The sequence below is a fragment of the Setaria italica genome, chromosome V (genome assembly GCF_000263155.2).
Source record: "Setaria italica strain Yugu1 chromosome V, Setaria_italica_v2.0, whole genome shotgun sequence".
NCBI lineage: Eukaryota > Viridiplantae > Streptophyta > Magnoliopsida > Poales > Poaceae > Setaria > Setaria italica.
This window is the reverse complement of record NC_028454.1, coordinates 39,588,704-39,612,452: the sequence shown is the minus strand read 5'-3', so window position 1 is coordinate 39,612,452 and position 23,749 is coordinate 39,588,704. Positions and strand designations below refer to the sequence as shown.

At 45.4% G+C, this 23,749-nt stretch overlaps 6 protein-coding genes across 6 annotated transcripts; 2 read left to right on the top strand and 4 right to left on the bottom strand.

The window, feature by feature from the left end:
• Nucleotides 1–40: 40 nt before the first annotated feature.
• LOC101775710 (calmodulin-3) lies at nucleotides 41–2,682 on the bottom strand. The gene is made up of 3 exons (XM_004970255.3): nucleotides 2,522–2,682; nucleotides 451–820; nucleotides 41–334 (listed from the first exon to the last, which is right to left on the bottom strand). Exons 1-3 carry the CDS (start codon nucleotides 2,595–2,597, stop codon nucleotides 232–234), a joined length of 549 nt encoding a protein of 182 aa, XP_004970312.1. The 5' UTR covers nucleotides 2,598–2,682; the 3' UTR covers nucleotides 41–231.
• A 440-nt stretch (nucleotides 2,683–3,122) lies between these two features.
• Nucleotides 3,123–6,212, bottom strand: LOC101774892. The gene is made up of 3 exons (XM_004970253.4): nucleotides 5,758–6,212; nucleotides 3,946–4,070; nucleotides 3,123–3,867 (listed from the first exon to the last, which is right to left on the bottom strand). Exons 1-3 carry the CDS (start codon nucleotides 6,110–6,112, stop codon nucleotides 3,664–3,666), a joined length of 684 nt encoding a protein of 227 aa, XP_004970310.1. The 5' UTR covers nucleotides 6,113–6,212; the 3' UTR covers nucleotides 3,123–3,663.
• Nucleotides 6,213–6,584: 372 nt separating this feature from the next.
• On the top strand, nucleotides 6,585–10,019 carry LOC101774090 (ribonuclease III domain-containing protein RNC1, chloroplastic). Its single transcript, XM_004970251.4, has 5 exons — nucleotides 6,585–7,363; nucleotides 8,118–8,322; nucleotides 8,396–8,596; nucleotides 9,073–9,159; nucleotides 9,251–10,019. Exons 1-5 carry the CDS (start codon nucleotides 6,585–6,587, stop codon nucleotides 9,566–9,568), a joined length of 1,590 nt encoding a protein of 529 aa, XP_004970308.1. The 3' UTR covers nucleotides 9,569–10,019.
• Nucleotides 10,020–10,203: 184 nt separating this feature from the next.
• LOC101774496 (probable U3 small nucleolar RNA-associated protein 11) lies at nucleotides 10,204–13,032 on the top strand. Its single transcript, XM_004970252.3, has 9 exons — nucleotides 10,204–10,391; nucleotides 10,507–10,597; nucleotides 10,802–10,893; nucleotides 10,995–11,088; nucleotides 11,189–11,268; nucleotides 11,362–11,445; nucleotides 11,715–11,814; nucleotides 12,585–12,678; nucleotides 12,755–13,032. Exons 1-8 carry the CDS (start codon nucleotides 10,336–10,338, stop codon nucleotides 12,675–12,677), a joined length of 690 nt encoding a protein of 229 aa, XP_004970309.1. The 5' UTR covers nucleotides 10,204–10,335; the 3' UTR covers nucleotide 12,678; nucleotides 12,755–13,032.
• Nucleotides 13,033–13,559: 527 nt separating this feature from the next.
• Nucleotides 13,560–17,004, bottom strand: LOC106804356 (L-2-hydroxyglutarate dehydrogenase, mitochondrial). Its single transcript, XM_014805231.2, has 6 exons — nucleotides 16,770–17,004; nucleotides 16,262–16,698; nucleotides 15,293–15,574; nucleotides 14,750–15,186; nucleotides 14,121–14,280; nucleotides 13,560–14,000 (listed from the first exon to the last, which is right to left on the bottom strand). The coding sequence occupies exons 2-6, from the start codon at nucleotides 16,523–16,525 to the stop codon at nucleotides 13,890–13,892; spliced, it is 1,254 nt and encodes a 417-aa protein (XP_014660717.1). The 5' UTR covers nucleotides 16,526–16,698; nucleotides 16,770–17,004; the 3' UTR covers nucleotides 13,560–13,889.
• Nucleotides 17,005–18,228: 1,224 nt separating this feature from the next.
• Nucleotides 18,229–22,078, bottom strand: LOC101772982 (leucine-rich repeat protein 1). Its single transcript, XM_014805306.2, has 6 exons — nucleotides 21,650–22,078; nucleotides 20,879–20,950; nucleotides 19,829–19,972; nucleotides 19,472–19,543; nucleotides 19,316–19,387; nucleotides 18,229–18,552 (listed from the first exon to the last, which is right to left on the bottom strand). The coding sequence occupies exons 1-6, from the start codon at nucleotides 21,865–21,867 to the stop codon at nucleotides 18,483–18,485; spliced, it is 648 nt and encodes a 215-aa protein (XP_014660792.1). The 5' UTR covers nucleotides 21,868–22,078; the 3' UTR covers nucleotides 18,229–18,482.
• Nucleotides 22,079–23,749: the final 1,671 nt, after the last annotated feature.

Here is a 23,749-nt window from a genome sequence, read left to right as displayed (position 1 = left end):
AACCATCCATTGCACGAGCACGACCTGGTCGCCTCACAAGTCACACCAATGCAAGTTGCAACGCCGAGGTTGCAGTCTCGGAGTGTTATTTCTCTGGAGCGAGCATTATACACTGCGGATCGTCTGATACGTTACACAGCAGCTGCATTCACCTGCAGCGCAGTCCAGCTTCGAGCGGTTGAACGGGACATGGAACACGAGACGCGCGAAGAAGGCGATCGAGGCTGCGTTTCACAGGATGACGCATTTCTGGGGGCGCTTGCCGGCGTCGGACGTCCCCGGCTTCTTCTTGCCGCCGCGCACCGGCTTCTCCTCCGTCCTCTTGCTCCTCCGTCTGCGTAGAGATCTCATCATCCCATCAGGCAACAGCTCCATCTGTTTCCTCAGAGAGTACGTGGGAAAAAAAAAGGATACTTTTCAGAGGGTTACGTTAAATTTCAGTTCACTCACTTGGCCATCATGACCTTGACGAACTCGTCGTAGTTGATGCTCCCGTCGCCGTCGCCGTCGGCCTCGCGGACCATCTCGTCGACCTCCGCGTCGGCCAGCCTCTCCCCGAGGTTGGCCATCACGTGCCGGAGCTCCGCCGCCGAGATGAAGCCGTTCTGGTCCTTGTCGAACACGCGGAACGCCTCCCTGAGCTCCTCCTCCGAGTCGCTGTCCCTCATCTTTCGCGCCATCAGCCCCAGGAACTCCGGGAAGTCCACGGTGCCGTTGCCGTCGGAGTCCACCTCCGTGATCATGTCCTGCAGCTCCGCCTCCGTCGGGTTCTGACCCAGGGAACGCATCACCGCTCCAAGCTCCTTGGTGGTGATGCAGCCTGCCGCCAAGTTAAATATATTAGGCCACGACCGAGCTCATTAGCCATTACAAAGAGATGAGATTAAATTGAGGCATTATTACCCAAAGCAAAGTACAGTAAATGAAAATGAAGGCGACAGGGAAATGGAATATTGTTCTTCAGTAAAAAGTTTTAAATCTCCCGCTATAGTTCCACTATCGTCTGCTATAGCTCTTCAAGGTAGGGTGCAGCTATTTGCACTTATGTACAATTTAGCCGCTATAGTCTGCTATAACCCGATTAGCTCCACTATTAGCTATTTTATAGTGCTGCCGCTAAACCCCTTAGCCGCTTTAAAACAACTAAACCACCGTTTCGCTCCTAACCACAATTCTGATCCTACCTTTCAGTGATCTTAGCAGTCTATTGCTAGTAGCACAATTCAGACTCAAAACGAAAGAAACGCTCAGCATAGTCACGCAGAATAGGCCGTTTCCATCAACCAGGCAACATGATAATTAATTGCTACTAGTATGCAACAATTTGATTAAGAGTTAATTGCATCTTATCCCATCATGACAACACGGAGGATATGGTATTGTCCATGTTTTATCACACACCCAAATTAAACTAACTGATCTCATTTTATGTGCTATAAATTGTTGACCAGATTATCACAGATCTAGATAAAATGTTCTTAAAAAGGAACATATGTGTATTGAACACTACATATGCATTCCGTAGGCACTTTCAGTAAAGAAGAAAAAAAGAATCGATGGATTGCCGACAACAGAAAAACACATCCCGGGCTTCAAAGTTCAACTTTGTTTGAGATTACACCATAAACCTTTGAGTAATCTAAAAAAGGAACTAACATTGCATATTGAAGTAAATAGCAGTGGGAGCATTTTTGGATAGTCAGAATATACTTAAGAATACATTGATGACTAGTCCACTGTTCTACCATCAATTAACTACAAGTGTTGTACGTTCTATTGTACGCCAACATGGCTCGCCTGTTCATGTTAGGTTCCAATTCTCTTCCAACATCACTTTATTCTTCAACCTTTTTTCCTGTTCGTGATATGAGAGAATCAGAATCTGGTTCCACGGATCAAGTAACAAAGTAAACCTTATTGCTTCCCTATACAGCTATTCAACACCGCGTAGCTGCTGACAACTAAGATCGTATCTCGACGAACTTAGAAAGCTCTTAGATCTGCTGGAAATGCTCTTAGAGCATATCTCTCCAGGTTCGAGTAAAAAACCCGACTAAGTTCTAAAAGAATCTGTTTACCACTTTACCTTAGATGAAAAGCATGGCATTCACCATTAGCAGAATACTGTTAAAAAATCAGTATGACTAACAAAAATGAAAAAAAATGCAATACGATCGATCGTCCTCACTTCCACGTATTGATCTTTACCGTGATTACTAGCCAATCCGCTATTTGATTTCGTGGTCTGATCGCTATACCTAGCACCCGTGCATCAAGAACACTGAACTAGATAAAACAAGAGCTTTGGACACTAATCCTAAGCCCGAGGCGCATAATAGCTCTAGCATGAAACAGCCATAGCCGGCCAGCGCCCCATCGGATGGAAACCAATAGGACTATAGGAGGACGAGGAGTGGGCTGGATCAGGCGATAAAAAAAATAGCTCGATCGGTGTGGCCGCGAGAGGTAAGTCAGGGAAAGTAAAGGATCGGAGAGCAGGGAGAGGGGAGGAGATTGATACCGTCGCCATCCTTGTCGAAGAGGCTGAAGGCCTCCTTGAACTCTGCAATCTGGTCGTCGCTGAGCTGGTCCGCCATGGCGATGAAGCTTCGAGAGGACGAGGGAAGCAGAAGCAGGGAAGGAGGCTACGGGCGCGCGTTAATGGCTACTGGCGTGCGCAAGCTGGGGTTTTATTCGGAAGAAGGGCCCAACCTAGCAGCAGTAGACGATTGGGTATTCAACTGTAGTCTGTGGGCCGTGGTGGCAGAATCTGGTTCTTCACCTTCCACTCTACTAAAAAAATATTTCTTCCATCCAAGGACTTTTTCTTTATTATCCCCTCAAAACAAAGAAATTATATCCTAAGCTGCATATTGCTTGAGAATATTTGTATTCTAGGACAAGTGTGCTTGGTCTTATACAATACCACGTAGGACATTTGGTGATATGAAGAGAGAGAGCGCGAGGTGAGAGAAAAATGTTATTTTTTTGCAAAACAACAGCCTCAAGCTAAATTTAGGGCCATGCAAGATGCCACTACCATATAACTCATAATATTTTTTATGCGCACAAATTAAGCAAGATGAAAAGATGATGACGATTTTCGAAAGCCACGATGCATATTGAGCAGGGCAAACAGCGCACAATCATTGATTCATCAACGAAATCACATCACAGATTCATGCCAGCAGCACGAGCATCCTTGTCCTTTGTGATCACAAAAGGCTATTACACATCTTTACCCTGCATACTATTACTATCTACTCAATGACAGCTGAAAACTGAAAAGGAATAAATGTAGCTCAAGTAGCAGCCAAACTGAACCTCGAAGAGACTGTCTATTTTCCAGTGAATCTCCAAACAGAAAGTTAGCAACCACCATTTAAGAAAGCTGATCATAATGAGATACCGGGGGATCATACTCAGCAGAGTAAAAAAGTTATAAAAATAACCCTTGCTACCGAAACGAATGCCATGATAGCCAAAAGAACAAATAGCCAACTGCTTTCGTCCCAGCAACTATACATGAATATCTGACCGTAGAATGAACTATGATTGTACCAAAATGATTTTTTCCACCAAGTTGCTTTCCGTTTCTACTTTCTACCCATCATATCTGGACAGACAATTGCTCACCATTGGATTATACAAACAATGTGTGTGTCATAGATCTTTCCAGACCTTGTAGTCAGTATTTGAGCTGTTAGGATTTATCAGTGTATCCTGACATCCGATGAAGAAGGTAGGTTGCACATCCATATTGATCAAGGCATGCGCAGTCGATCTTGTACTTGCAACAATGCCGACCTCGTCAGCTGCAATTATGGCCTCTCCATATCCCTTATCTTTTACGTCAGCATTTTCTAACTGTTGATTATGGGAAACAAACATTCAAAACTGGAAGACATACAATTCTCAGGAATTGCAAAAGGGGAAGATCATTACCCTGAATTTTGTCTTTGCACCCCAGATGACGAATGTCTCATTGCACGTATGGTGACGATGATTGCCACGCAAACCACCTGGCTGGATCTGTCCTACGTGCAGCGATAAACAAGCAAATGCACCACCTAAAAATTGACATCAATAGTGTCTATCAAAGGATTCAACAAAATTATCTATGTTTTATTCACATATATGCTCCTTTAAGCACATTCCATGTGATCATAAACAGCATAACTATTAAGTGAGTAGACAGGTCTTTCGCTGAAATTAAATATGCATTCGCCCATGATAATCATGAAGAAAAAAACGGACCTCCGCAGCTACTGGATGAACATTAAGTGAATTTTCTAAATTCCAATACATGGATAGTCATAGTGGCTTTCCAAAATGAAAAGGCTCCACAAGTTCTTTAATTGATTGATGCCTCAACTATCCTAAGGGAATTTGGTTCCACACTTTTTCTACACTTGTGGAAGATTGATATCTACGTTTAACTTCAACGAAATCTCTAAGATAATCAATAGAAATATTCAGAATAAGCATTTAACAGAAGTCAAGTTGAGCTGAACATAGTTGCCTCCAAGATTATGAGCTAAGCTTTTTGGAGTGATGGATGTTGTCGGTTTATACAAGGAAATTGTTCTGACTACCAATCATGCACGGGAGAAAAGTCTCAAGTTTGACACAGTAGTAAGCAGTAACAAACAATATTAGCGCATTTGATGGCCCTCCGCTTGGCCAAAAAAATGACATCAAGAGATAGCACAAACTAATATGAGGAAAGCATAAATGAAACAGAAGAAAATACGTTGTATAGAAAAATGTTCTTCAACTTGGTTAGCTAAAACAATCAAGTTCTGGTTACTAAATCTTTACGGCATAATTTCTCTTTTTCTTCACTTCCTCACTTAGGTCTAAAGGATGCAAACCAGTATTCAATAGGACAAATAGGGCACTTGAGGGCAAAGCAAACAGATATATTTAATTCTGAGTAAATGTTTCTAATTAGTTGCATGTCAAATAAGCAACTCACATATCCGTTGGGTCCAATAATGTGCACATTATATTCTCAATAACTAGTATAAAATTGATGAGATGGAAAGGGTTCAAGGCAGTCTCCAGAACATCTATACGGAACACAGTGTACCATGTGGACAGTATGGCAACTGACATAAAAATCCCTTCAGTTAGGACCATGCCTACAACTGAGTTAGGACATCCATAGGCAATCCAACTGATTTGAAATTTGGATATCAGCGCAATGCAATTAGAATGGGATTTGATGGCATTATAGGATCCAAAAAACGAATGGGATTCGATGGCATTATAGCAGCCAAAAACCATGCTAGAAGTCTAAAACTAAGGTTCAGCAATTGATTTCATGTGCTCTCTCAAAATACAAGTTCAAAAGCTGAATAGTGTACTGCCAATATCCTTGTTTTATGAGCGACATAGCAAAGAGGCTCCGGAAGGTTCAAAACCACACATGATATCTCTGTTAGCTGCAAGTTTCAATAGCCTCATGATCAGAAATCAGTTCTTCCTTTCACCACTAAATACCAAAGAATAAACATGAACTCGTTTTGCAGAAAAGTGGTATCTATTCCAATTATAATCCAGTCAGATCGACTTCAATTGTAATCCAATTTACTGCATTCAATCACATTATCCATCACTCGTTACCAAATCAGCAGGAGGCGATTTGCCTCATCACCAATCTAATCGCTGTCCTCAGACTGTAACACACACTGGAGCGCACCTCCAAACAAAAAAACACAGGAGCAAGGGGGCTTCAGTCGAGGGGGAGCTCACCTGGAAGGCCGGCGTCGCGGGCTGCGGCGACGGGGTCGAGCAGCCACCCGCGCCCGTCGCGGGCGATGGGGGTGGGGTGAAGCTCGGCGGGGAAGCGGACGAGGTTGGCCTGGGGTTCGTGCACGACGGCGGGGCGGCCTCCGAGCGACGGGGGCGGGGAGGGGCGGTGGAAGCGGAGCGAGAGCCAGGTGAGGAGGACGAAGAGGGAAAGGAGGAACGGGAAGGACGCCGGCCGCTTCAGGAAATGCAGCAGCGACGACCCCAGGGAGGAGTGCGGCGGCAGTGGGGTGGTGGTGGGGAGAGGCGGCGGTTGGGTCTGGATGTGCAGCGCGATAGCTCTCCTTGGGTTCGCCATGGACGGACGCCGCCCGGTGGATCGGCGGTGGCGGTGGCGAACTGCTGGTGGTGGAATGGGGAAGACGGGGAGGAGTGCGGCGGCCGCAAAGGGCTCAGCCCACGGGTGCAGCTGGGGCCCAGGGAGGCTAACTATTGGGCTGAAATGAATTATTATCCACGATCCGTTTACGGTGTGTAATTTGGGCCGCAGATATACGGCGGAAAGGTCCGTTGGTCCTGGGATGGACGGCCCAGATGCGCACTCTCCTTTGCCAGCACACTGCAGCAGTGGTGTGCTTTGCCACGTCATTTCGAAGGCTAGCTCGAGATATTTTTTCCCAGAGCGCTCCCTGATCCAAGCCATCACAGCCATCGATCGCAAAACGGACAGCTCGTATTTCTCCTCCGCTTATCCTCTTCCTCCTCTTCCCCAGCCCCAATTCCCCCGCAAAACCCCAGCCGGAGCTCGCGGTCGCCGGTCGCCACCACCAATGGCGCCACCCGCCATGGCGTTCCAAGTCCTCACCCTCACGCCACTCCCCCTCTCTCTCCCCAGCTCGAACCGCCGATTTCGCGTCCGCGTCCTCGCCGTCGCGGCCGACCAGACCCCTCCGCCGCCGCCGGTGCCCCCTTCGGAGCCGGCGAACAGCCCTAGCCGCCTCCTCCGGGAGCTCGCGCAGCGGAAGAAGGCCGTATCCCCCAAGAAGAAGCACCCGCCGCGCCGGTTCATCCTCAAGCCTCCGCTCGACGACGAGCGCCTCACCCGGCGTTTCCTCAGCAGCCCGCAGTTGTCACTCAAGGCGCTCCCGCTGCTCTCCTCATGCCTCCCCTCCGCGCCGCTCTCCACCGCCGACAGGACCTGGATGGACGAGTACCTCCTCGAGGCCAAGCAGGCGCTCGGGTACCCGCTCGCGCCCTCGGAGACGCTCGGCGAAGGTGATGACTGCCCCGCCCGTCATTTCGATGTGCTGCTCTACCTCGCGTTCCAGCATCTGGACCCCTCCTGCGAGCGCACGCGGACGCGGCACGTCCGGAACGGCCACTCCAGGCTCTGGTTCCTGGGCCAGTACGTCCTGGAGCTCGCGTTCTGTGAGTTCTTCTTGCAGAGGTACCCGAGGGAATCACCCGGGCCGATGAGGGAGCGGGTGTTCGCTCTGATTGGGAAGAAGGTGTTGCCCAAATGGCTCAAGGCGGCCAGCCTGCACAACTTGGTGTTCCCTTATGATGATTTGGATAAGATGATACGCAAGGACCGGGAGCCGCCATCCAAGTGAGTGTTCTGTCTTCTTATCCATTTACTGAAAGTATGGGTTTCTTTGTTATGCTGAAAATGTGCTACTGGAAGCATAGAAATTGGAATCTTGTATCTGACCATAAGCTAAGATAATTTGATTTGTTACTGGTCGGTGTGTGCATGATGAAGCAGCCATATTTTTTCTGAGTAGTTACATTGCGATTTACAGGAGACAACAGTATTAGTGGTAAAGATTTGAGTGAGATTGGGCTTAGCTACACCCACTTAAAAAATACAGTCGTGCATCTTCAAAATTAGTGAAAACAATATCCTGATAGCTGTATCTTGTCAGTGCTTTATGTCTTGTTAACCTCTTTACAAATTGGTAATCGACTTTCTGAATGTATTTTGTTAGCTTTGAAGCATGGTAGCATGAACAGGAGGATGAAAAGGATTAGTCATTTCCCCTCTGTGTCACTGTATAATTCAGTGTTACCTGTCCAATACTATGTCTGCAGCCTTCATGGTGGAGCTGTCTCTATGCATGCCTAAATGTTATAGTACTAATACACTATTTGCTATATTCCATCCCTTATAGTGTATTGCTATGTACTCTTTCCACTATAGAAAACGGAGTACCATGAGAATATGGAGCTCATAGTCTTATCTTCACATCTTCACGCTGATTCCATGTATTGTATTGCACATTCTTTATGAGTTTAGGATTTCTTACAGCAATCTGCGTTGCTTGTTTGAGTACATTTTATTAAAATGTCTATTTGTGTCTCAGGGCTGTATTCTGGGCATTATTTGGGGCTATATATTTGTGCTTTGGGATGCCCGAAGTCTATCGAGTCCTTTTTGAGGCATTTGGGATGGACCCTGATGATGAGAGCTGTCAGCCAAAATTGAGGCGCCAACTAGAAGATGTTGATTATGTCTCAGTGGAGTTTGAAAAGAGACAACTCACATGGCAGGATGTTGCTGCCTACAGGGTAATGGCTCTTACAATTGTTGGTTCCTTATCATCACCCTTTACTTTGTTCTGAATTGTTAAATTTCATGCAGCCACCACCAGATGCCCTTTTCGCTCATCCGAGGCTTTTCCGAGCTTGTGTGCCACCAGGCATGCATCGTTTCAGAGGAAACATTTGGGATTTTGACAGTAGACCCAAGGTCATGAACACCCTAGGATATCCCTTGCCCATGAATGACAGAATTCCTGAAATCACAGAAGCAAGGAATATAGAGCTTGGACTTGGTCTACAGGTAATTTGATGTTCCTAGTCCATATTTTTTTTCTTCCCTTGTGTCATTCCTTTCACGTTCCTTTGACTATGTGCAAAGCATGTCTGCAAACTCTGTTTCCTGCAACAATTAACATGAACCATAAATCAGAAAAGGAAATCAAAAGGCTGATAATTCTTGAGCATCGAGTGGAAGATGTTGCTGTTCTGTAGACTGTAGTAAACAAATGGTTCTCCATATTCTGTTCATAAAATAGAATAGAGAAACCTGCCTGGCCACTTCAATTAGTGTGTTGTTTTCAAGAGAGAAATTACGAATTCTAGTGCCACAGCTCAGTTCACAGATAAGCTCTGTAGTACCTAGTAACTAAGAGAGCTATGTTTAGATTTCATTTGCAAGGAAGAATTATGTCAAAATTTAATTATTTAATATGTGTTGTTTACACTAATTTTGCAATATGAGAAGTGATACCATCATGGTGACTTGTTTTCTTGCAGCTCTGCTTTTTGCACCCGTCAAAACATAAGTTTGAGCATCCAAGATTCTGTTTTGAGCGACTCGAATATGTTGGCCAGAAGATTCAGGTATGTTGCGTCTTCTTATAATGTTTGCAGCATCTTACCGCTGTCCAATGGGCCAACGTCATACTGAAGATCTGAGCATCTTTGTTGCCAGGATCTTGTGCTGGCTGAGAGGCTGCTCATGAAGCATCTAGATGCACCAGGCAGGTGGTTGGCGGAGAAGCATAGGAGGATGTTGATGAACAAGTATTGCGGACGATACCTGCGGGACAAGCACCTGCACCACTACGTTATCTATGGGGAATCGGTGCAAGAGAAATTTGAACACAACCGACGTCTCAGGAATCCTTCAACAACCTCTGTCCAGCAAGCGTTACACGGGCTTGCATACTGTGTGTATGGCAAACCTGACGTGCGGCGCTTGATGTTTGAGGTGTTTGACTTCGAACAGGTTCAGCCGAAAGCAGTATGAGGATGTTCGCCATGGTATTGATGCCGAGTTGCTGACCAACAACACCGCCAGTGGCAGGGGTAAAAATACTGCAGCCTCAACAGGAGATCTTTCCATTCTGAAGCCTGAGACTCGAGCTGGGAGCCTAGAACGGCAGATGAGCCAGTGGGGATCTGGTCTCCTGAGCTGAATCCGTCACTTCCCAGCCAATTGTCCGTCTGAGATGGTTAGAATAGAGATGTTGCGAATCGACTGCAGCATTTTGGAGTTGCAGCTTTGAAAATTGGTTGTAAAATATTATTTGATCAGGAATGCAAATAGGAGCAGCATCAGCAACATGACAGATTCGTTTCCTGTCAGAATTTTAATTTGTAACCGAGAAGCAGAGCGCAGAGAGAAGGATAATACACGCATACAGTTTCATCGGCCATTTTTTGTGCGTGTATTTATGCAGATAATTCAGTTGCGGCTATGATTTATTTCGTCACCAAACTGAACTGTCATTTTATTGGAAGACTTTTTTTGTGGTTTTTTGAAAGGAATAGAAAATTCCATTAAACCATGGACACATCGAGATTTGTGAATTGAACGAACGGCTCGCGCAGTGTAAAAAGGACCAATAGACATACAAATGGGCCTTTAATGGGCCGGTTCAGACCGTAACCCAAAGCCAAACCCCCCGAACCCTAGCTCGGCTGCGGCTGATTCCTCCCCGGCAGCTCTTCTCCCAAATCCTCTCCTCCGCCGATCCCTCGTGCTCCATCGGAAGCAACAGGAGAGAGAGGAAGATGTCGTCGCTGCGGAACGCGATTCCGCGGCGGGCTCACAAGGAGCGTGCACAGCCGTAAGTTTCTCCGCCCGCAGATGCTCCCTATTTTGTAATTCGAATTTGAGCGGCATGGCGCCGCCGTCCGTCGAAATTTGGGAGCTGAATTGGGGGTCTGGGTGGGGTTTTGCAGGGAGGCGAGGAAGAAGTTTGGGATTCTTGAGAAGCACAAGGACTATGTCGTCCGGGCGACAGCTTACCACCGCAAGGAGAAAATTATCGCGGTATTGCTTCTTTTTATGCTTGTGTCTAGTGCTTAGGAAGTGGAGAATTTGCGTGTTGTATCAGGTTTAGATACCTTTAGCATGTTATTAGCTGTTTAAATATCTGCAGCTTTAGTCTACTCTCTACTGTACTTATGGTAGTTCATGGTTAAGATGCTGTAACTGTCATCATCTAAGGTGCCTGTTGTTTGTGATTGATTGCAGAAACTGAGGGAGAAGGCAGCATTCAGGAATCCAGATGAGTTCTACTTTAAGATGATCAACAATAGGACTGTTGGTGGAGTTCATAGGCCAAAGTATGTACAATGCAGTCCCTCTGCCCTCGGTCAGACTCACTATTGTAAAGGTTTGGTCTGGACCTATGTTTCAATTTTGACTTTGCTGTACGTTTTGTTAGGCCTGAAGATAATAAGTATACCGAAGAGGAACTTCTATTGTTGAAAAATAAAGATATGGGATATATCTTTCAGAGTATTCAAAGTGAAAAAAAGGTTTGTGATGACTTCTATAGTATTCATTGCAAATAACTACAGTTTTGTTCTTGTCGCTGAAGCTGTATTCTGTTTTAATTTGGATGGGACCACTTCATAGAAAATCGAGAAGTTAAGCTCAACACTTCATGAATTGGATACCAAGCGTCCAAACAAGCATGTTTATTTTGCTGAAGACAGGTATAATTAATGTGTTCGTTTTGCTTACCATTTTGGAATTGTCTGCTATTTAAGCTTGTGTCAGTATTGAGATGGCTTGCTCTTTTGTATCAGAGAAGAAGCCAAAGAAATACGATCCAGGATAGGAGAAAGCAGCAACATGCCTAGTTTTGACAACATCCCTTCTCGTATAAAGAAGTAATACACACTTCTCTTTTTAATAGGGCATATGTGTTACACTGTTACCTTTATAGCTGCACTTACTTGCATCATGCTTATGGAGAGTCATTTTTCACTTTTTAGTCCGTCTTATTCATATTTGTGTCCATTTAACCAGTAAACTAATCAGTTGTCATATTCTATATGTGACATGGGATTATGATATTGTGCAGTTTATTTCATTGACGGCTACATGGTAGACTTATCTGCTCTTGTCTAATACTTGCCTTTTCCCCTCACCCCTCTAGGAAAACAGCTTCTTCATACAGGGAGTTAGATGAGAGGAAGCAGAGGCTTCAAAAGCTTGAGAAATTGTATGGAGACATGGCCTTGCAAAAAGAATTGAAGGTATTGCATCAGTTATATTTTGAATTTTTAGTTTGCTTGGGTTTTACTTTTTAAGGGTTTAATTGAAACAATATGTGACCGGGTTGATGCTACCAGTCAATTTGGAACTAAAATTCTTTAGTATCAGTAGAATGTAACCTTCCTTTAGTTGGTGGTAGCCACAAGTCTGACAAAATGCTATTGGCGTATTATGATCTAAGTTGCTCACTCAGTCGCTCAACTCGCTTGGGAAAGAAATGATAATTCTGTAGAGGCTGGCTGAATGATTTGCTACTAGGTTACTAGTTTTAGTCTTAGCTCCATTTTCCAGCATGTTTCTGAAAGGAACTTTCACTATCATATGGGCTTTGTTTTCAAGTCACTGGCAGCCTCAAGTTACCATGAATAGACCAAAAAATCTAGTTGCTCACTCTGCTAGATCAAAGGGAACAAAAACAACGCAATGAATGTCAGTTGGAATTTGGCTTTTTTCCATCTTAACATGGCAATGGTTGTTGCTGTATGTACTTTTGTGCTCTGTTGAATAAATTTCATATTCTGTCTTTACAAGTAAAATAAAATTTGAACTCCAGTCAATCAGTTGGTCTCTTTCATATTTTGGGCTTTGGCAGCTGTTTGCCTAAACTAGCCTATTTTGGGATCTATAAACCAACTACTTTGGGTCAATTTACAGGCAGCTTGTGATGGTGAAATGTTGTTTGCTACTTATTTAGAATGTGCAGAAATATTTGTACTGTTTCACTCTTCACGACTTATCTAATACTTGGCAGAAACCTGGACACAAGAGGAAACTCCGTGAAGATGAGACAGTGAATCCAACATCACAGCCTGTTTATAAGTGGCGAGCACAAAGGAAGCGGTGAGGTAATAATGTGCCCACAACCCTTTTCTGTTGTGTTGACCTATTAATTTTTGCTTACCCTCATTCTTCAAACTTCAGATGATATGAATGATTGACAAAGGGAGAAAAAGTGAAGTACTGCAACTGGCGGTAAAATGGAAACTAAAACACTTGGAAACTGGCGGTTGGACAGCTCTTCTTGAATCCTAAAATACTTGCCTGTATTCTTAGCCCTCTGCAAGAGCTACTAGATCTCTTTGTTAAATTGTCGGGCAAACAGAAGTAGGATATGCTGTAAGAGTAACTTTGATATATATGAGGAATTGGATTCTGTATGGTTCAATTCAATGGGCCATGTCTTCATTCATTGTTCTTTATTCTGCGGTGCTGCCAAATTTGCACGTTTGAACTGTAGTTTCTTGACCTGTATTTGGAGATCAGCAAGCAACGCAGAGGCAATACTACCTAATTGTTGGCTTGATCGCATTTTCTGTTGCACGACTAGAAGTGGAGTTGTCCCGTCTATCGTAGAGCTCAAATCGAAGTATAACAAAATATGAGGATTTAACAGAATTTACACAACCCAAAAGAGAGCTATTGCATTGCATTGTTTATTTATCATTCTGAAAGCTCTCTTGTAAATGCAAGCTAATCCGATAAGAACATGGTGTTTGGTTCGTAGAACGGCAATGCAAATGCAAATGGAATGGGATTGCAATGCTTTCAAGTATGGAATGAGCTATTACAATAGTATGGGATGGTTCAACTACGGTAACGTAATCAAATAATATGTTTCTTCTAATTTGCAAAAACAACTTTTGTTTTCTGATTACAGAGGGAAGGGGTGGTAAGAAGCTTGTATAGCATGGAGATTTGATTACAGCGTTAGCTGATTACGGATGGGTGAAAACAAACAGCTGTAACATGATTAATTACCATCCGTAATTTGATTACATTACATTTTGCCGAACAAACACCACATATCGGTCAGGTTTGCATACCCAAAAAGTGCCGTGCCACTTCAATCCTGATCGTGTTGATTTTTCTTTGAAACTTCCAACGAATTTGAAATTCCAACATGTACACAGCAACAAGAATCCAAAAGATCAAAAGAAAACAGCTCAAAATACTCTTTACTGGATCACTTTATAAGGTGAACCCTAGTCCTGATACGCCAGGTTCATCATTCTTCAATGCAACAATGAAGTGTTATCTAGGACTTAGGAGACTCCCATCACAAATATCTCGAAACAATGTGTTCTGCAATGGACAAGCTTGATGTCAAACCAGGGGATTCTATTCCGAACAAGTTAACCAGCCCAGTAATACCATGGATATCCTGCCCCTGCAGTCGTTCAACTTAATCAGTCATGAATGGGCATGAAAGCACGAGAATTTTTTTTTTTGGAGCTGATCTAGAGAAGATGCCAATCAAAATTCCAAACGTATGCTACCAGAAAAGCACCTGAATGACAAAATCCGAAGGAGGCTGTCCAGGACCAGAAAGCTTTGGTCTAATCCCAGAATAACCAGGTTCCAATGACCCGTCCTTGAGATTTGGGAAATACTTCCTTACCACAGGGTAAAATACAGAACATCGGGTGGGGTTGACTGAGTAATCAAATCTGATGAAGACAGACCAAGTTATAAACAGCCTAATAATTTCGAAAAAGCTCTACTGTGTTGGCTCCATAAATCATGCTAATAGTAATACACACTAGAAACATTATACTGCAACCAATTGCATTTTGAAATTTCCACTGAAAACACAGGTTCAATTATGTGCACAGATACCTATAGCTTACCATCACTAGTTAGTTGCTGCAAATTTTATCATGCACTACTAGTATTGGCAAATTAAGAATACTAGCTTTGGCCTTCTGTGCATGCCAGTTACTGGTGGCATCTAGAATAACTTATTACAGCCTTCTTTGGTTATGGACTGAGAAACCAAGTGTGTGTGCCTAAACAGAGCCTGAAAATTTCACCGGCATGAAAAGGAATAGGAAACATAATTCCACTTCTTGGGTTACTCTTGCTTCAAAACAGTGGCATGGTTTAATATCAAGCATAGACACGTTTGCAGTGGCTTACCTATTTAGAAAACATGACACAGGATCCTCTCCACCATCTAGCCATTCAACATCTGGGCCAAATCTAACTTGGCCATTCAAGTCAATTGTGACATGGACCCCTATACCACCATCCTCTGGTAGAGGATATATCAAGTGGCTGAAAGGACTCTTCGTTTGAGAGAGGGTGAAGTAACATCCACGAGCATAATGAGGGTTGGGCACAAATGCTTGGTCAAGACCATGAAATTGTTTGGCAAGTGGAACTGCACTCAAACCTGCTGAGTTTATCAGAAGCTTTGGGAGCAAAACAAGCTGTGGGGTCACATGTGACCCTACAGGATGGTTCTGCAGTTCTTTGCTTTCACAAATATGGAGTTCGAGGCCTTCATATCCAACCTGCCCACCGATAACTGCAGTGTTATAGGATATGGTTGTTCCCAAGTTTTCAGCATCAGCCTGCATCACAGAAACAATCAAAATAAATAACAGCGCGAGCAAATTTAGAGTGATAACAAAGCTTTTACTTCAAATTCAAGAACTGATTTATCTGACGGTCAAGTACCAAAAGGGAGAGCATGAATGAATGAGAGTCAACTATCCCAGTACTAGGTGACAGTAAAGCTTTAAGACAACGAAGCTCAGGTTCCAGCTCCATAGCTTGAGAACCCTCCATCAACTGGAGATCATTGACCCCATTTTCATTAGCATTCCTGAGGAGCATATCCAGCTTTCCGGTCTCTGCAGCACCAGTTGCAACAATGAGTTTACCGAGTTGTTTGTGTGCAACCCCTCGTTCTGCACAGTACTTGTAGAGCATTTCCTTTCCCCTTACACAAAGCCTAGCCTACAAGAAGCAACCCGCAGGTAGAATCAGTAACACACTAATGTGATAGGGCTCTGCATAATTTTTTTTTTGTGCACTTTGAAGTTATATTTATTTAGCAATAGATGCATAAGTTCTTATGTTGATATTCATGGAACAGTCTAAAATTCCAAAGCACAGCACCTGTGCAAACGCTCTGACCACTGACAATTGTCTAACATGGTGAGAACTGATCTTAGTTTTCTGCAGAATAAGACCTAGCCTAGCACTTTCCAGAGAAGACATGATTCATACAGCTCAACTGCAAATCACTAAATTCAACACATTTCTGTGATTCCAGTGAAGCAACCCGTACAAGCCCCAATTCCTACCAAGCACAAAAGGTTCAACCCGCGAATAAGAATGTGTCAGGTAAGGTGCCATCTGGAACCGAATTTCATAGCTACATTACATCCATATATCCATGGTGCATCACTAAATGTTACCTGTGGCCCCACCACTGCGCAACACTCTTCCAATTGACTGAAGTGGAAGTGATACTACTAACACCTGAGTTTGCAACTCTGTGCGGTAGAAATGATACCTTGCGGTACTCATACACAATCATACTCACAATTCAAGTCGAAGCTGCGCTAAAAATTAGGATCCGTGCGCACTGCAGCCTGCGGTGTGCTGAATTCGGCAAGGCAACGAAGGAGGCGCGCGCACCTTGAGGCTGCGCGGCGGGTAGTAGATGCCGGCGTGGATGACCTCGCTGTTGCGGGAGCTTGTGCCGGTGCCGAAGCTGGGGCCCGCCTCGACCACGACCACCTCGCGGCCGGCCATCGCCAGCGCGCGCGCCACCGCGAGGCCGACGACGCCCGCGCCCACCACCACGGCGTCCGCCGCCTCTCGCGGGGCCCCCGACGCGAGGCCTCGCGCCGCGAGTCCCCGCCGGCGGGCCGCCCCGGCCAGGCGCCGCAGCAGGAGCATGCCTCGCTGCTCCGTGGGGGTGTGGGGATGCTGGTTGGTTGGCTGGCTAGTTGCCAGGTGGAGAGCCTGGCGACCGCGCTCGGCTCGTACTGGCACGGCCACGGCCTCGTGTCCTTTCGGGCTCGAGGTGGCTCAGCACGGCCGAATTCATTTCGGGCTCGACGCCGTCGTCCCTAATAAGGGCAAGGTTAAGCTCACGCTCGAGAAGCCGTCGGCTATGTGACGGATAAGATGCAGTGCGCACCTGCGGGCCGCGGCGGCCGACGGCCGGCGGACATTCCTTGCCTCCGCGCGAGCTCAAAGCTGTGGCTGCTCGCTCGTCTCAGGTCCTCGGCTTCGGCTGCCGACGAAGCGAGCGCCTCCGGTCTTTTTGCTGAGGGAGACAAAGAGGGACGGAGCGGAGCGCTTGAGCTGGGGTTTGGGAGGGTGACGGAGGAGCTTCCCGATTCCGGCCGCGAGCACGGCGGCGGCGGCCGGCGGTGGACGGCCAGTAAGACATACCAAGACAGGGGGCCATTTGCAAAATATTTGAATCGCGATTAATGATCGTGATGCAAACTAGGGGTACATTTGTAAATATTAGGGGTCAATGTGTAACTAATCGGATCGCGACTATTAATCGCGATCCAAATTAGGGGGTTATTTGAAACTAACTGGGGCAATATGCAAATAATCGTATCGCGAATATTAATCGCGATCCAAATTAGGGTTTTTTTTTAAATACTCGGGGGCAATTTGAAAACAACCGGATCGCGATTATTAATTGCGATCCAAACCAGGGTGGTATTTGCAACCAGCAGGGGCTGTTCTGCAAAAACATTCGGCGGCGGCGGCAAATGCATCCGGCGACAGGCGACGCTGCGCTGCTGCCCGAAGACCACCGCTACCTTCGCCGGCGTGCGTCCCGCGTTACCCTCCACCGATTCCACGCCCCCAGAAGATTCCTCCGGACCACAGCGCCCTTCGCCGGGCCACGGGCCTGCCTTTCGCAGAGAAGCACCAACGGAGACGGTGAGGGTCCTGTTGGCTTCTGTAGCTTCTGTTCCTCTTCTTCTTCGGACAAACCTCTTCCTCTGTCAACGCCACCGCCCTCGTCGCCGCTTGTCTCTTGTCTGCGTTCCGGCGCGGCTGCGGTGGCTGTAGAAATCACACACCTCAGCCTGATCGTTGCAAACACTGGGTCGGAGTCACGGCGGCCACCAACAATTTTTCATCGCATGTTAGCATGAAGGGAATGCTCCTGTTCCTCCTCCGTTTCCTAAAATTAACTCGGTTGGCAGGTTAGGTACTTAGGTTGGCACCATCAGTATAGTATACTGGACAGGAGTACACTGGTATTGACTTGATTCACCAACTCGATCTACTTCGGGTCAAGGAAGACGAACAATTCAAGCTGTTGGCAGACCAATTCAATTTCAATGTACATTGTATACCTACCAGCAATTCAATGATTATGCACTGTACAAGTGCAGCTACCTATGTTTGCCAAACTTTGTTTGGACTGTGAAGTCAGGCCAACAAGAGTAGATGGTGTTTAGCTTGCAGTAAACAGCAGCTCCTCTTAAACTTCAAGATCTACTACCTTAATGTTCAATCAATACCAAGACATCTTTCCATGAATTTGCCACAACAGGTAGTCAGATATAGGCTAATTCACAATGAGTTGTACTTCCCAAAAATTTGGTCAATACAACACAAGGAAGTAAAAACTCGTGGCAGGGAAAATGACAATATCATTTCAGTCATAAGCAGTTTCAAGTGTACTTTCACGGACAGAAAGCATTCTGCTAAAACATACAGCAACTTTCTTGCAGAAAGCAAGTTGCAAATAAGAGCTATGCAGGAAGGATTACATAGTGGCAGCAGAACCAGACCTAACACAATCTATATCACCCGATTTTCAGTAACCTTGTACGCCCATTACTTTCTCTAGCCAGTCTTCTGTTCATGTTGCCTTCTAGCAGTTGGTGTCATATACGGCCAGGCCTTGTAGTTCTGGACCTTCCAAGCGTGGGTTCTTCTCAAAGCTGTGGGGGGAAGCATAACACAGACAAGTTACTTCTTTTGGAAAGCATTTGGATTAGTTTCTCAAAATAAGCTTAATTTGTAAAACATGCACCATAGTAAAAATAAAACATGCATGCTGGAGACTACAACTTTCTCCAGGACAGAGAAGCACTTCTGTTCTACTGTTCTTATGATCAGAAAAGAAAAAGAGACCTTCCAATCAAAGAAAATGTATACTATAAAATAATGTCCTGATAACACTGCACAAACAAGGGACAAAAACAAGTGCCTGGAACTTGGATTGACCAAGTAAATTATTCTCAAATTCCAGGAAGCCACTAGGTCGAGTGCAGGGCACTAGGACTCATCCAATTAGACAAGATATAGACTAATATTTTTTGTGGACCTGGATGCCCTTTCAGATTGATAAGATAAGATTCTAGGCATATCATTTTGATTTTCTCGAATCAATCATCTAAAAGTAATAGGGGAAGTAAAGGGCCTCTATTTTTTTTTGGTAAAACAGATTATTCGGGCATGTTTGCAACAATACAACAAGGAGTAAATCTTGAATCAGTTATTTAAGGATTAATTACATATACATACGAATGAGTGCAAAAGACAAATGAAATGCCATTAATGATGCTGAACCAGCAGGTGCAGACATGAAACCTATCTAATGGGTGAACTTAGTGCACTCAAACTGGAAGAAGGATATTTTGAGGTGTAATTTATCTATACAAAGTGTGCCAACAAGATACAGAAATTGGCAATCAAACTTACTTGCTCAGAGGAATGTGTTCAAATGGTCCAGAAGTTGGAATTGTCCCACACAGGTCATTACTTGAAACATCACTGAAAGAACAAGGTAGATCATCAACTATAACATTCATGTGGAGCGAATAGAGCACTAAACATTTGAAGGTGATCTGTACTTACACAACTTTCAGACTAGAAATTCCAGCCAGTTCCCTTGGGATCGGCCCAGTCAAACGATTGCCATTGAGCCGCCTACAAAGCACAGCCATGTATTAGCAAGGCATACTGATGTGGAAACCGTAGCAAACCTTTGCTGGACTAATGACCATAAACGTCAAAGCTGTAGTTAAAGCTCAGCGTATGTATAACTATCCCTAATTATGAACAGCACAGGCACAGTGCCTGAACTACTACAGCCCGACACAATTTAAAAAAGACGGATCGTTTATCTTCAACAGAACTAGTATCAAATCCATGTTTACTTGCTATGACAGATATTTCACAATACTTAAACAGCATTTTATTAGATAAACTCACAAGAATACGAGGGACTTCAAATTTCCAAGGGCAGGAGGTATTGTCCCTGAAATGTTGTTCTTGTACAAGTCCAAGCTTATTAGGTTCTTCAAGTTACCAAGCTCAGACGGGATTGTTCCTTGAATGTTATTCTTGTAAAGCTCCCTGTTTCAATGCTAATGGTCAATACTAGTATAGTTCATGGAGATGAATAATTGACAGGCACATGTCAAACTAAGTGAAAAAAGTCAACTGTACCAATCCTCTATGTCATAACTGTAACCAAATAGAACATGAACAAAATTGCAGGTCATAGAAAATTGATCCCTACTTACATTTTAAAATTGAAAATTAGGCATTAAAAGCATAAATCATAAACAGGTTTCAGTAGAATACTAGCCTACTAGGGAGGTATGAAAAATGGGATTTTATCTACTTATAGTTTTATATAGTATAACTTAAGGCATGATATATCTTCGTTTACTCTAAATATAAAGGTATGTTGCTCATCAGGAGTAAAGATATGTCTATAATTAACATTTACATCTACCACTACCAGCTTGGTAAAAGTACTGGAAAAAAAAGATAAGGTTCACAAAGTTGTTAGCTTTAATAGTTTAGGTTGTGGTAATATGATATTTGATTACAAAGTCCGGACTGCCAAATTCAAAACTGACTACGGAACTTAGAATATAAAAATGGGCCTATCTGGGTACAAAGGCGCCTTAACTCTAAGAAAGCTCTTACAAGTTGCTTTCATGAAAGCATCTATTATAAAGTAGGTACTGCCAATGTGCAGAGAACCCATTATTTGACGAGCACATGTGCTGTATATCAGTCACAATCGAAACTAAAAATTGATCAAGGGTGGGAAAAAGCTAGTTTAATCACTAGTCCAGTTATTGGTGTTTGCAAGTAAATTGATTCATGAGCCATTTCAATAGGCATAATGGTATTTATAAATGATAGAGAACTATATTACCAAAGCAGTTGAACAAAATAATGACGGTAAGTTCCAGCTTCCTACTGAGTACAACTAGCAAGATATATACCATTTGGGTAAGAACTTACAGATACTGCAGATGCTCCAATTTTCCAAGCTCAGGCACCAGATGACCAGATAAGTTCAAATTACCAAGATCTCTGTTGAAGAGGTGTCCAAGCAACAATCAGAAAAGAGTATTATTCTGAAATTGAAAGAGATATATAATACCTCTAAGTAATTCTGATTAGTGCGTTATCTATGGAGTTTTCCTTTGTGTCAAGTTATCTACATAAATGCCACTCAACATTGACAGTCCTCTAATTTGCTTACTAAACTTCACGAGCCACATAAACTTGGCAAACTAACATTTTCTGACTAGTTTAGGATAATCTAGACTACACATCCAAACTCAACTTCACTAACTGCACAAATCAGTTCGCAAATTAAGCTCTATGTCTAATTCCTACTTGCCCTTTTGCAGTGAATCTACCTAGCTAGCTGTCCTTTCTTTTGCAGCCACAAACTAACTTGAGGAACTCATCAATTCAACGCCCATTTTCCCATCAAAACAAACCTCTAGCTCAGAGAGTCCAGGCATGGTAAGAAATCCACGAATTAATTGGTCACATTTACGACAGTTTTCACAATCAACGATTTACTGAAGTTGGGACATGGGAATCAATCAATCAACACAACTAAAACGCGACCGGTAGCTCCTACAAGGACACAAGCGCAGGCATCCAATCAAACTCCCCAGTTCCCGCCCACAAGCCACGGCCCCAACTCAGAAGGGACCGTAGAGGGGGCAAAGAGCGTGAACGAGTGATAGCTCGGAGGAGGAGGAGGAGGAGGCTCACAGGCGCGTGACGCGGTTGCCGCTGTCGCAGGTGACGTGGAACCAGGTGCAGGGGTTGACGAGCGTGGGGTCCCAGCTCTGGAGCACGCCGCCGGGGTCCCTGAGGCTGCGGCGCAGCGCCGAGAGCGCGTCCCCCTCGGAGTTGGCCCCCGCCAGCGCGAGCACGAGCGCAAGCGCCAGGGCTCCCGCCGCCCTCACCCCCGCCCCCGCCGCCATCATGCTGGAGGCCGCTAGATCGGTTGGTTGCCGGATCTGGGACGCGGACGACGGAGCGCAGTAGAAGCAGCAGCAGCAGCGGTAGCGGTAGCGGAAGAAGGGGAACGGCAGCGGGGGGACGGGACGCGAGACGTCTCGTCTGGTTTGCTTTTTTTCTCTGCCTGCCCTGCCCTGCCCTGCCCGGTCTGACGCTGGTGGGGTTGGCTGGTAGAAGTTGAACCGGCTAGTCCACTTTTGTATTGCTCCGCGTCTCGCGTCGCGTCGTGTCGTGTGGGGCGGGGGCGCCGGAGCGGCGAGGCTGTTGTGCTAGTAAAGTGGTGGAGTGGGGCGGAGCAGAGGCCCACCCGGTGGAGGTGGTGGGTTGGGTACTTGGGCCACGCACGCCTGCTGGAATCGAGTGGAAAGCGAGAGGGGATAGGTGCAGGTTGACCCGAGTCTGCCCCTCGGTCGTTTTCTATGATTCCATACTACTACTACTCTCTCTCACAGACCCACTATCCAGAGATTGAAGAAGAGCACTTGGTCTATTTAAAATGAAAAGAAAAATGCACTAGGAAGAGAGTCGCTTGTTTGTGTTTGTTAAGTGAGAGATACTCTCTTGCCTCTAATTTTAGATTATTATCTTGTGAAATGGCTTGCATTACAAGAGGTTCCTCCCTCCACTACCTTCGAAAAAAGCAGAGGAGGAGCCGACGAGGAAGTGCAGCTGAGGAGGAAGGAGAGACATAAACAAAGAAGAAGATTCCGCGGCAACTAGGCGCGCCGGCACTGAGAGGCGTCGACGTCAGTGTCCACTTCGCCTGCAAGCTTGCCGCTGGTTTCGCGGGCCTTGTCCCGTCGCTTTTGCGCCCACTTTGCACAGCACGCAGAGGCGCCAGACGTCAATAATGTCCCTCCACTTCCGCCTGCAGCTTTGCTGCTCTTTCTTTTCTCGTCGGTCAGAGGTTTTAGGCTTTTTTAGCTCGCGCAAAATGTCAAAAGGTTTGAGGGTCTCTGCTTTCCCGATTTACTTAAATGCTATCGGTGTTTTCGCGTAACCTGGCTTTGTGCGACAATCCCCGTTTCCGTCGTCGGCTCGGAGCTGCGCACTTGGGAAAAGCCGATTATTCGACCTAACACGAGAACCTCGACTGAAAATTGGCTTTTTGCAAAAAGCCCCGTTTCTGTTGTCGGCTCGGAGCATCAAGAGCTTCAAGCATGATCACTGGCGATAAACTCTTTTCTTCTTCTTCTTTTGAGTGAGAGAGAATCTATGCGGATGCATAAACAAGGCCCGTGGGCGGGGGGACGCGCGGTCCGTTTCCAGCCCATATTCACTTCTTTTCTGTTCACCCGCCGGCCCACTGCTGGATCGTGGCCCAACCGGTCGCGCGCAGCCCACCGGCGCGACCGTACGCGAGGCGCGCGTGACGTGGCGCCGGTGGGACAACGGTCAACGGGAGCGACCTGTTGGGATGGAATTCATCATTCGAGCAAGGACCGGAGGAGCCGAGCGACCGGCCGGCCAAGCTACGCATGCGATGTCTCTTCTTCCCGGTGGCGCCTTCCGAGTAACCAGCTAGCGATGGCAGGCCTGGCAAAGGATCGGTGAAGGATGACCGTTGTTCGTCGACGTAGCTCGACCGTTTCTCACTCTCAACATCTCTGCGGCACTCTCAAAAAGAAAAATCCTCGGTGATTACGAACGCAATTACACGAGTCCCCACGGCGTGTTACGCATGCAAAGAAAGGTATCAGGAGGACAGGAGGTCCAAAAGCACAACAAAATAAAGCTCCCCTTTCACCGGCGAGAGTTTTAAGGCCCGGTTACCCTCCTAAAAGTATTTTAGGAGCTAAAATCTGGATAGAATTTAGCTAAAGAACCAAACACCACCTCCTAGAAGCT